Source organism: Ammospiza nelsoni, chromosome 3, assembly GCF_027579445.1.
Source record: "Ammospiza nelsoni isolate bAmmNel1 chromosome 3, bAmmNel1.pri, whole genome shotgun sequence".
NCBI classification, from domain to species: Eukaryota; Metazoa; Chordata; class Aves; order Passeriformes; family Passerellidae; genus Ammospiza; species Ammospiza nelsoni.
The window spans coordinates 600214-612233 of NC_080635.1; the positions used below are offsets into that span (position 1 = coordinate 600214).

Sequence of the window (12020 nt, forward strand, 5' to 3'; positions counted from 1 at the left end):
AATCACTCGGTCCATTGTACCCAGAAAGGAAAGGAATATGTGGCTGGATGTAGAGGGGATGTAGAGTGACCTTTTCAGTAGCAGCCCACCAGCACAGCAGCTTCACTGTAATATTTTATACACACATATAGATACACACACCCCCCAAGATTTATACTTACAGTGTGAACTGTGCAATTCTATTTCACAGCATTTCCTTCCTCCCCTACCCAATCTGATATCACTTAACAATAAGTCTTAAATGCTTTAAAGATAACTAAATTCCACATAAAGTCCTACACTAATCTTTACAAATTGCTGCTATCTGAAGTTTTCATTCTACATTCCAATAGACACACTATTCCAGCATACACGCCAGTGGGACAGATCTATTAATTACAGCTAAGTTTCATGTTTGCATGAAAGAACCAGAAGCCTCTTCCCAGTACAATCAAAACCCAAGCAAACCCTTGGCTAAGGCTCTCAGGAGTTTTAACAATGAGAATTCTCTAATGCTCCTGCAAAGTATCACAATGACACAATCTATAAGTCATATATGTATGCATGAAGAAGATGAAATAGGCTTTTTCCCTGCTGGGGATTTAAAAAAGCACTGGGCACATCTTTAGCACTTTTTTCTCCGTGTGTACCTGTGAAGGGTTTTTTTTGGCTAGTTTGGTTTTTAAAGTGCAATATTCTGCTGGAATAGAATCGTTATTTTTGTCTAATATTCTCTGTAATTTAACAAGCTCAGTGGAAAACCTGAGACCTTTTTCATAAAGACAATCTTCTACTCCTCACTTTCTTTTCTGATTTTACTGAAACAGTAATTTCAAATTTTCACTTTAATACCATCTTTAGCTTAACCTCCCCTTCATGCTTTCCCTAGAAGTGCTTCCTCTCATACATTCTGGTATAAAGCCGATGTGGTTATCAATGAATACTCCATTGTTTGCACATTTTCAAATGCCCACAAGCCTTCCACCCATTTCCATTTCCACTGTTTCCCCAGATAACCCATTTCAAATTTTCCATTATGGCTCCCTACATAATAATAATCAAGAAAATGTCGTCACTGACAAAGATGGCTAATCTCTCCAGAGCTCTTATATATTTCCTTGGGTTTCCTCTTTTGCCATGTTCCCAAAACTGTCTTCTTTTTCAAGATAAAACTATTCAAGATAACAAACATAGTTTGGTAAAACAGGAAACAATGGTTTTATGTTTAAACTTAGCATTAATCACTCAGCCTATTTTTCCATCTTTTCCTTAAGACTTCCAATTTGCTTATGTAATTTCAATAACTTGCTATATTGTTTCTTATAGAGAAACTAGAGATTTCCCTTCCTCCAAAACGCTATTACTGCCTGCAGCCTGTGTTTTACACATAACGACGGACACACCCGTTTATAAATACATCCTAGAAAATTACATATCGATAGATTTTCTTCTGTTTTATTTCATCCCTGCTCCTTAGAGGTGCTCTCAAATATTTTATTCGTTTATGCTTAAAGCTAATTTAACAGAGACTGTCTAATCCACCCTAACCTTAGTCTTACATGAGGCATCACAGAAGGATTAAAATTGGTTCTCCCAGCAACTGATGCTGAGGTTTGTGCTTCTGAATATCTCAAAAGCAATCTAATTATGATCTTTCCTGAGGTGTAGGACAAAGATTTCATTTCATAGCTGGCTACATCCCCTGAAACTCGTTGTATAAGCACTGCCTATTTTGGAGGTACACAGAACAGCCTAAAAGGCAGAGAAGAGGCAAAGAATGAAGGGCTGAAGACAGGTGAAGGACCAGAGCTCTGGTCAGTGAAGGAACCGTGCACCAGGGTGACATAAAACTGGTTCCCAGTAAGGGGAGAGGGGAACACTTAGCCTGATTTGTCTTGACAAAGCTCAGGAATGAAAGCTTGACCCAGACCATAAACCAGCATAAAAACAGTTGAAAAAAACACATAATCACAAAGTCTTGACAAGGTCAATCACAGTCACAGCAACACAGGAAAGTGTCAAAGTCTCCATTAATGTATAGTTAACTGCATTTGTAAAACACAAACAGGCCCTCAAATCCAAGGGTGCCAGCTGATTAAAGGTTTAAAAGAACTTGCATCCAACACTGTGGCATTATTCAAACCCAAACAACATGGAGAAGAAAACAAAACACAGCCTCCTATTCAGCCCATGACAGACTCTGCAGGGTGTATCAACAGAAAGGTCTTCTGGGTGGTCTTTTGTAGGGCAGGGTTTAGAATTCCAGCCTGCTCACGGCTCAACTGCATGGAGAAAAGCAGACACACACAAAGTGCAGATTCTCTGCCTTTCTTTTGCAGTGCCAAAAACTTGAAAAACTCTCAGTGGCAATCAAACACTCCCCCAGTTTGGCAAAGAACTCAGCTGTAGTATATGACAAATCTGGTCCTAATGTGTATTAGGAACCCTGGAACAACAAAACACTCTGGAGTGGACCCTTTAAGTGAGAGTGGTAAGAATTAAACAGATGCTCCAAAATATTTGCTGAGGGTCTGCTCCCATCTTGCCAAGTTCTTCAAACCAGGCAAGATGCTTAGGGCTAACTTCCTTTTACTCCCTCCTACCAGCACACTGCACTGCCCATCCCAGCCAGGGCTGTGCACACACACTGCATCTGTAAGCAAAGCAAACTCCCAAGACTTTATTGTTGATTGGGCTATCAGCTCACTAAGAGATGTTTGTTTTCTTTTTAAATATAAAAGTGTTTAAACTTGCCTTTTAAACAACAAGCAGTTTCCACAGATCAAGATCCAATTTTGAAATAGTAAAGCTCAAGTCCGTAACACTGAATTTTTAAATTTGCCTTCTCCTTCCCACACAAAATCACAAGAAAAACTAAAGAAAACTTCTCAACTCTTATTTTATGGAAAAATGAAAAATGCCAAATGAGGGAATTGGGTATTTCATAAGAGTTACTTAAGCAATAAGAAACCTATAATTATTACTCAGTCAAAATGCAGAGATAGAATTTTCTCCTTCAAGCATTAAGTAGTTTTCAAGACAATACTGAAAAAGTAATAATTTTCCAAAGAGCAAAGTACTTCTAGAGCAGGGAGATCTTTTTTCTGAGAGCACCAAAAACATTTGCTTGATTCTTTGACACTTAAGGCTATGTACCAAGCTAGGAATCGAAACAAGAAAATCTGCATTTAGCATTACAAATATAAACACGCTGGCTGGTATTGGGAAAAAAAAAATTAGTTGAACGAGTAAAAGAAAATACGTTTTTCCAAGGGTCAAATACACGTTAATACATGTAAGATCAACTCCTAAAACCCACCCAGACCTCGGGGTGTAATTGTGACCCTCAGCGTGGGGCACAGAGCGGCACCTGGGCCCGTGTGAGCACTCCTGAGACAGCAGCACTTAACTGCAGGATAAAATCCAGAAGCCTTTGACCCTGATGAAGCCTTCAGGATGAAATATTTAAGGAGAATTGCTTATGGTATTTAACCACACACCAGTGCCTTTTCCTCCATAACTGTTTGGGGATTTTTTTCCCAGCAGGGCCAGCACTGATCTGCTTGAGCTGCTGTGCGGAACATGTGCTAAGAAAACATACAAGAACCCGTGGACATTACAAACAGCTACACCAGAACTTTGAAAAGTAAAATGTTACAAGGACAAAATATAAAGGGAAAAAAGATCCTTAAATCAAGGTGCTAAAACCATATCCAGCTTTCTAAACACATAGTCTCCAAGATTTATAAGGCTCAGAAAATGCTGAGCTTTCAAAATTTCCATTTTTGCCTGCATTTAGGTTCATTTCAGGATGCCCTTTTGAATAGTTTGGCTCAACTGTTCATGTGATTTTCTAGTGCCAAGATGCTAGTAACAAATACTTGCATAACTACATCTACCTATATATATAAATATTTGCTTCATTTCTATTAAAAACCCCCAAAATTTATAGAACAGTTTTGTACCTACCAATCCATCATTGTCACATGTCCAAGCACTTGGATCAAAGTCAAGTTTACTGACACAAATGATAAATTTCTCTGGAAACACACGGAGCTCTACATAAAAAGAATTGAAAAGAGGATTACAAAAGTCATAACCACTTTCAAAACCACTCACAACAACAACATACATGTTCTTTTAGTACACAAAATTACTTGTTTTTTAATTGCACACTAACTCATTTAATGCACCTCTCTAGCTTCTCACCTACTCTCTTCTACATGCCACCCCTCCTTTTGCTTTGTTTTTATAAAGCATTCCAAAAAATCAATAAGTAGAATAAATGGAGTTCTCAAGAGGACAGTCACGGCTGCACATTAGTCACCTGCACCCCTGGACAGGAAGCCCAGACAGACCCAACAGACAAACCACTTAACAAGGATTTCTTCTGTGCTGCTCTGTGATGAGTCTTCCCATCACAAAAGCTGTACACTAGGTTTGCAGCCCACAACAACATTCAGCCAGGGCTTGGCACCAAACCTCTGCATAAGGCCAGGGCACAGAGTTTCACACTCTGCCTACAGACATTTCTGAAGTCATTAAACAAGGTGGTTAACTACTACTGAATTACACATCTTACTCACAATCACAGGGGTTGTTATGAACACAACAAAGTTTCTGTTGTCAAAGGATTAAAAATGGAAAGTTCTCAGATTAGAACAGATGAGACAAAGCTTTATTCAGTACCTGGCAATGCTATGGGAAGAGCACAGCTGGATATTTTCTTGTTTACATATGAAATTATTTCCAGATCAGTATCCTCATATTTTCAGCTCAGTTTTTTTGTTGTTGCTGGGTTTTGTTTTTATAAAAACAGAATTAAAATATTTTGAAGTTTGTTGTATTTCAGAATGAAGCCATTACACTCTGTTTTTGTGGGACAAGGAAGAGACAAGGCTTGCAGAAATAAACTTATGAGATTGATCTCACAGATGTGAAGAATTGTAGAATTGAAGAGTAGGCCAAGTTGCTTCCAGTAAAATGCTTTTATTGCTACATTTTATAACAATCTCATCTGCTGGTTAGCAAAATACAGGTATCTTTAGGTAGTCATTGATGCTTTAGAACAGTTCAGATTTAACAGACAGCAAATGATGTTGAGATTCCAATGCGGAAACTCTGAAATTCTAATCTAATAAGACAAGTTTGATGAAATATTTAAAGTCAACAGTGATCTCTTCAGCCAATATAGACTTAGAATATAACCAGCTGGCATTTGAAGACAGATTTAAAGATTTATGAATACCATGAATCCCTATAAAAACAATAAATGATTTTCAAATATCCATTCAATTATTCAGTATTGTTAAGGACTTGGCTGTTTTTGTTTAATGCCAAGAGGACAGAGCAGAGGGCAGTGATCATTACTGCTCCTCTGCGTTGGTGTTGGCAGGAGAGCACTGATCTCCCCTCCTCCCAGATCATCCTGGCTTGAGAGAGCCTGAAGAGCTCAGGCTACGTCAGGGCTGTGCGGGTGTGTGGGCAAGGAAAGCCTCTCCTGCATGTGCTTGTACTGCCTGCTGATGTCACAGGGCACTCCAGCAAGAATGGAGTGATTCATGCTGCAACCTCTGCTTGATTCACCCTGCAGAGACTCGGGAAAATGCTGAGTCCCGTCATACGAGCCTTAGCTGATTACCCTGGGGCAAGGCATGCACAAATTTAAAATTAAGTTTAAAAAAAAAAAAATCCATCTTATCTCAAGAAACACTTCTCTTTTTTTTTTTTTTTTATGTTTTCAGGAAATCATAGTTTTAAAATGCCCACCAAAAAAACCCCACCAAAAAACCCAAGCTCTGGAAACAATTTTGATTTAAGTAGATGAAAATCTGACAGTGTCTTAGTTATGCTCCCTTTCTTTCTCTTCTAAGTCTGTAAGAAACTGATTTCTTACCTCGATAACGTTTCCCTAGAGCACAACGGAGATTAACCCATCTCTTCATAAAGTAGGCAGTAATGTGCAAACTGTTGGCTGCAACATAAAACAAAGGGATAATAGTAAGTGTAAGGGTATCTTGGGCATTCTGGTCTCAAAGTGTTGCACATCTGCTAAGAGACTGGATTGAGAGAAAGCAGCTCAATGATACAAAGGAAAAAGTAACTTTAATGGAATATTTTTCAAAATAAACTGCTGAACTCCATACTGAAATCTCAAGAAATTAGTGCCTGAAACAGGGCAAAAATCTAGACAAATTAACAACCACCAAGTAGTGGAACCCAACCTCAGAAATTAAATTAATTAATTGATCAGAGGTGTCATTTGATCAATAGTGTGGTGTCGTGGTCACTTAATAGTGCGGTGTCATGCTTTCAGCTACATTCTACAGGAACACTGCAGATATCCATTCACTTAACCACCTTCTAGGGGAAGGTGACAGACCTGGTAGGGAAAATAAAAAAAGGTAACTACAAAGACATCAAGGCATCAAAGGGCTCAATTCCACAGTTCCATTGAATGAGGTGAGAAATGGCCACATTTGAACTCTTCAGTATGTACAGCAGCCCGAGCTGGCCTGGCTGACTCAGCCGTACCTGTAACCTCCAGAGGCTTTTTCACTTTCTACTCCCAAGAATGACAGAAATCCTTGTGCATCAGCGGTGTAGGAAATGGACAGAACTGACTCTGTTATGGCTGAGAGAGTATTAGGACATCAGCTTTTACTTTTGTTCTACTTAAATTCCCAAATGACCCTGGTAAATCAGTTAGCACTTCATTCATGAAGGTATTTAGCAGCCTGACTCCCACTGAAAGTGCAAAACCTGACATCTGTGACTCATCCTCCCCAGTCTCCCCGTGCACCTCACTGGAATCAAACCGTGAAAGAGGGATGGTGATACTTCCCCTCACTTGGATGGGGTCTGCAACACTTAAATTATTGATGCTTTGAAGACAATCAGGCACCCTAGGTGCAATTAGCACAGATAAGTTAGAATTTGAAGTGTTACTGCTGTTTTTATAATCTAACAATTTAAAAAGAAGGAAAGCTTGCTTGGTTCAGTCTCAATCCCTACAGAGCAAGTGCCAAGGCATGCCTTATTTCTAAGTATAAATGCACGTCCTCCTGAAGGGCTCCCCTCTCTTCTACAAGATCTTCTGGAGCTCACCATGGAGTGCCCTTGAGCCTCAGCTCTCATTAACAACTACAGTTATCAATCACAATCAATCCCTTTGAAATTTATCAGCCATCTTTCTTCCCTCCCCTCAGGAAGACACCCAAAATTTGACTTCCTTTTAGAGATCGAGTCAAGATGCAACAAGTTGAACCATCCCTTAAAAATGATGAGCACCAGAGAAAAATTTGGATGCAATCCACCACCTTTATTAACTGTTTACTTAAAAGAACAATTAAGGAAAATTACTCCAGTTTGGCATCCACAATTCTTTATCACTGCTAGTAGGCTTAGTCAAATCAAAGAATTTGCCCTGTATATAAATAAGTTATTAGTGTGATAACAACATATGCCACTGTGACCTTGGAAAGCTGAGAAAGTAGCATTCCTAAAAGTACAGCTTGGAAAACAAATCTTCAGACAGTAAATATTAAAAGTTTTTCTTTCCACCTCCATTTGTTGGCGATAATCCACATGTTTTGGATTTTTTGTGAAAGGCATCTAAAGTGAAAAAAGTGTGAATCTTTGTTTTTCACAGGAAAAGCTGGATGCTTCTTTCTTGAAATTCTTTTATAGATCAGTGACATCTATATCTGTTTATTTTACTTGCTGTCCTGGTATTCTCTGAGAGGCTAAGTGTTTAATCACATGTGCTTGACTGAACAAAGTTTCAAATTCTCCTTAGAGGTCCTTGATTCAGCCAGCTACTGTTATGTGGAAGAGAACACCTACCTCAGATCTGACAAAATAAATAATTATGTAAGAGATCAAGACACCTCTACAAACTATTTTTGCAGCATCAGCTCAAGTCTGAAAGTCTTATAAAGCCTTCACAGGGAAGGCTGTGAAGCTGCCTCAGCTGATAAACTCAGCCCAGAGGGACTAACACTAAATAATCATTTTAGTTTCCATGATTATTTAATACTTTACTGAAAAGGCCTGAACAGATATTTGCTGTTACTTGTTGCTAAGCCTGAGAAAATATTAAGATGCACTACATTTAAGATACCAGCACTTTGAAAGTATCACACAGCTACACTCATTAAATGTTCTGAAGCCCTCTTACACATGACATATGATCTACTCTGTAGTCAGCTGGAGTTTGAAAACTCCCCCAGTCCTAAAGCTGTCAGAGTTACTGCAGAACTATAAAAATGGTTATATCCTCTTTCAGCTTCCCTCTGGGGAAATATACTATCCAATTAACTATTCTGCTTCATGAAGAAAGAAACTTAAAATTAAGACCCACAAGAAAACCTTGTTCTCCAAGAAGTACATAGGCTCGCAGCTTTTCAAGGTTTCTACACAGTTACCCAGCATGAGTTTACATCTGTTTGTAATCTCATGGAAGAACAGACCAACTGATACATACTAAATGCTCCATCACTAACTTCTTTGGAGCACAACACAGAAGTCTGAACCTCAAGCTACAATTTTTCTTCCAGTAATGTAGAAAGTTCACACATCCTGGGCTCAGCAACTGCACCTAGCTGATCCCATCTTCAATTTCCTCTTCACCATTCAACACAAAGCTCCCTTTGTGGATTACCAGCACACAGGCAGAAATAGAATTGTATTTAGTGTCTCGAAGTTTTGTTTTTGTTTCAAAACTGGGGACTCTAAATCATCAGATCCAGGGTCCAGAAACAAAACAGAAAAACAAAACCAACCAAACAAACCAACCCCAAGGAAATAAACAGACCCTGAAACACAAAAGGAGACTGCATAAAGTGGTTCTAGAAAAGGCACAGTTCAGTTCCAGGTGCCTCTGCAGGGAACAGTAATTTGCCCTGCCTGCTGTACTGCAGGGTGCCACGGCAGCGAGGGAGCATCAGGCCCCAGCCCTGCCCAGGAGTGCCCAGCAGCGCTTGCTTTGCAGGGAGCCCCCGGCAGGCTGCCAGGAGGGCCGTGCTGCCCTGTGCGGCGCTGGGAGGCCCTGCCAGGCTCTGCTGCACCTTCCCTGGGAAAATGCCTCGCAGCTGCTGAGTTATCTGCAGCAGCCTGGCAGCTGTTCCCTCCCCAGCACCATCTGGCACCTGCCTGGCTCCCTGCTCCACTCCAGGCTTGGCCAAAGCCTAAGGCCAACTGCCCCCAAAACGCTTCCCCGGCTGACACGCACCCATTTCTCATCACACGCTATTTTTATATCGTACCTATTTTCTCTCCCAGCCCAGACACTTCCCATTTTTGAAAGGTTGTTGTGGATTAGGACTGACTCTGCTTTTGGAAAGTAACAACAAAGTAAATCATTACAACACACATATTAAAAATATAAAAGGATAAATTTTTAGTGTTACAATGTGAAAGCAAATACATGGGTGCATTAGACTTTCTAAAACACTAACTGCACATTAAAAAAAAAAAATCTACATTCAGTTCATGCTTGATTAATTTTTCCAGACAGATTAGGCTATACCAGTAATAATGTTTACAGTATATAGAGCTTTTCATCTTCAAAGTGCTCTACAGACATATTATTACACTGCCTTTTAGCACTCATATTTCTCCACTTAAAATTATTCACCACAGAATCAAAAGTCCTGATTGTTTGTAAACAAAACAAAAAAAGGAACATTTCATTCTAAACCTACTGAGAATTGAGAAAGCTTAATTGAGAAGCTTTCCTTCCCAAAAATGTCCAACTCCATACCATGTGCTGCAGAGTAGGCTGCCATTTCTAATTTAGCAGAGATTCAAATGAAATATTGGCATTGAAGTTTAAAGGCAAGTCTAAGACGGGCAGCAGATGCATGACATCACATACAAAAAGCTGCTGAGATTTCCAAAGCCTTTTCTGGAATCCACTTGATATTCTTTAAACAAGTAGCATCTTCTCCAAGTTCAAAGTTTTATACAGCAAAGAATAGGCTTCAAAACAACTGAAACATGTCAGGATGACATCCATTCTTTCCATACAGCCTGCCTTCAGCTCAAAGAAGATGGAAGAATCCTCCCTGCTGTCAGAACCTGGATAGCCCAGACACAACCCACTGTCTAAACCGTTCAGAGTATGAGCCACAAACTACAAACTGACCCGAGTCATTTTGAGAAATCCTATAGCAGGGTTGTAGGGGTCTCCTCTAGCAGGCGAGGTGTGGAATTCACTGCAAAATCAGAACTATCCTGGCCAAACTGGATCCAGGACAAGGCACTTCTCAGGCTGGCTGTCAGTGCAGTTCTGGGGGAAAGAATAAGGAAAAGCACATCTGAGACCATCTGGCTGCAAGATGAGTAATGCCTCTGATGGAGGTCCTAGGAACACACCAGCTCTGAAGGAAAAAGACCATCTTCCCCTCACTAATACTTAGGGATGGAGAGGAAGGCTGATCCATTCCTGGAAAATCCATACCCATCCATAATGTATGAGCAGTAACAGCCAGCAGCACCTGCCAAGGCATTCAAGCAGAGAGATGCAGAGCCATAGATTCAATGGTCAGTGCACCTTTGCCACAGCAACTGTTTTCTAACAGGACACAAGATTTCACTTAGCCCTTTTGTTGATCTCAGACTCAATAACCACATTATTAATTGCACATGATGGGCACAAACTGAAAGCTATTTAGGAATGCTCGATGTTTTGAACATCTAAACTGTATTCCAGAGAAAGCCACGTGCCTGGGCTTCTTTAACCACTGGAATGAGCACAACAACCAAGAGAAAGGCTGAGAAAGGCATCTGTTGCTACCAGCCAAAAGGCAGAGGGAGCTGGAACACAAAGCCTGTGGTAAGCACTGTCTGACCAGTCTGCAGCCCAGGAGAAGCCCAAGTCTCCTCCAAGTGCCTGGACTGCGATGGGGTTCAGTTCCACGGGCTGGTGCCACCTCTGCACATCAGGAGGAGTCTGTCCCACAGACTGGCCAGACACAGCTCTACCCAAATTTTTGATGCCATGAACTACTTGAAGTGGAGGATTTTGTATTTTAAGGGTGAGGAATCTCTACAAAACAAGGTCTCTTCAAGCACAAAAACTCAACCAAAATGTGGAAATGAGCCTCTTGGAATTTATCAGACATGACTGGTTCCCCTTAGTGTTCATGAGAACAGCAAAATCACTGGTGCCAATATTAGGATGCTGAAGGATTTTCAAATAAAGTCAATCAAACCTTTCACAGGTCTCCCGGCACCGTTTTTTCCCCTGGCAAGAGGAAATAACTTCTGCAAAACTTTTACCCCCAAGAGGAAAGGGTTTTAACCCTAAAGCTCCCACAGCTGCCAAGACTTTCATCTTCCACCAATAACAAGGTCTCTAGGCAAGGGTCACTGGAAATGTCAGGAATATATTCTATCACAGGGCTACAACACCTCTGGGCTTGGTGAAAAAGCCCAACACCACCACCGGAGACACGATGGGAGAGAATGAGAGGGAAAGACCAACCTGGAGCAGGTATATTCAGCAGAACTTTAAAGCAGTAGCTTAAACATGAAAACATTGTTTCTTCAAAGGTCTTGATATATAGCTACATTTTTTTATTTTTATTTTTGGGATTCCTGTTAGGATATCCCAGTGGAGCTAAGAGGTAGATGTTGATGGTCATAACTCCTTTCCTAGCCTAACATCTAGGGGACACTTCAAAAGAACATGACTTCTAAGAGACATGTGTGGACTTGAACCTGCAGTTTCATGCTGTTGTCTGAATAAAGCAAGCTGTGCCAGAGGTTCACAGGTTTTTGTCTTTTCACACAACAGACTCTTGTTAGATTTGCAACAACTCAGAACAGAAGGAAATTCTGGGGCATAGCAAATAGGTGAAAGTACCACAATAGAGCCTTCTGTATTTTGTCTTTTTAAATGCTGGCAAACAGACCCTAACTAAGTCAGCTGCTGAAAGGCTCTATTTCCAAAAAAATCTGCACATCCTTTGGCTCTCACAAGCTCTCACAAGCTCTCTCACAAGATGCAAAGAGGATACCACTAAAAGAGACCAAGA

At 40.4% G+C, this 12020-nt stretch overlaps 1 protein-coding gene across 6 annotated transcripts in view; it reads right to left on the reverse strand.

Moving 5' to 3' along the window:
* The window catches only part of SLX4IP (SLX4 interacting protein), a 70072-nt gene that overhangs the window by 11905 nt on the left and 46147 nt on the right, over window positions 1–12020 (reverse strand). For all 6 annotated transcript variants that reach the window (XM_059467779.1, XM_059467778.1, XM_059467775.1 and 3 more), the window contains 2 exons: window positions 5876–5953; window positions 3949–4037 (listed from right to left, as the gene is read on the reverse strand). In XM_059467779.1, coding sequence (XP_059323762.1) covers window positions 3949–4037; window positions 5876–5953 — 167 coding nt within the window. The remainder of the gene's footprint in view (window positions 1–3948; window positions 4038–5875; window positions 5954–12020) is intronic.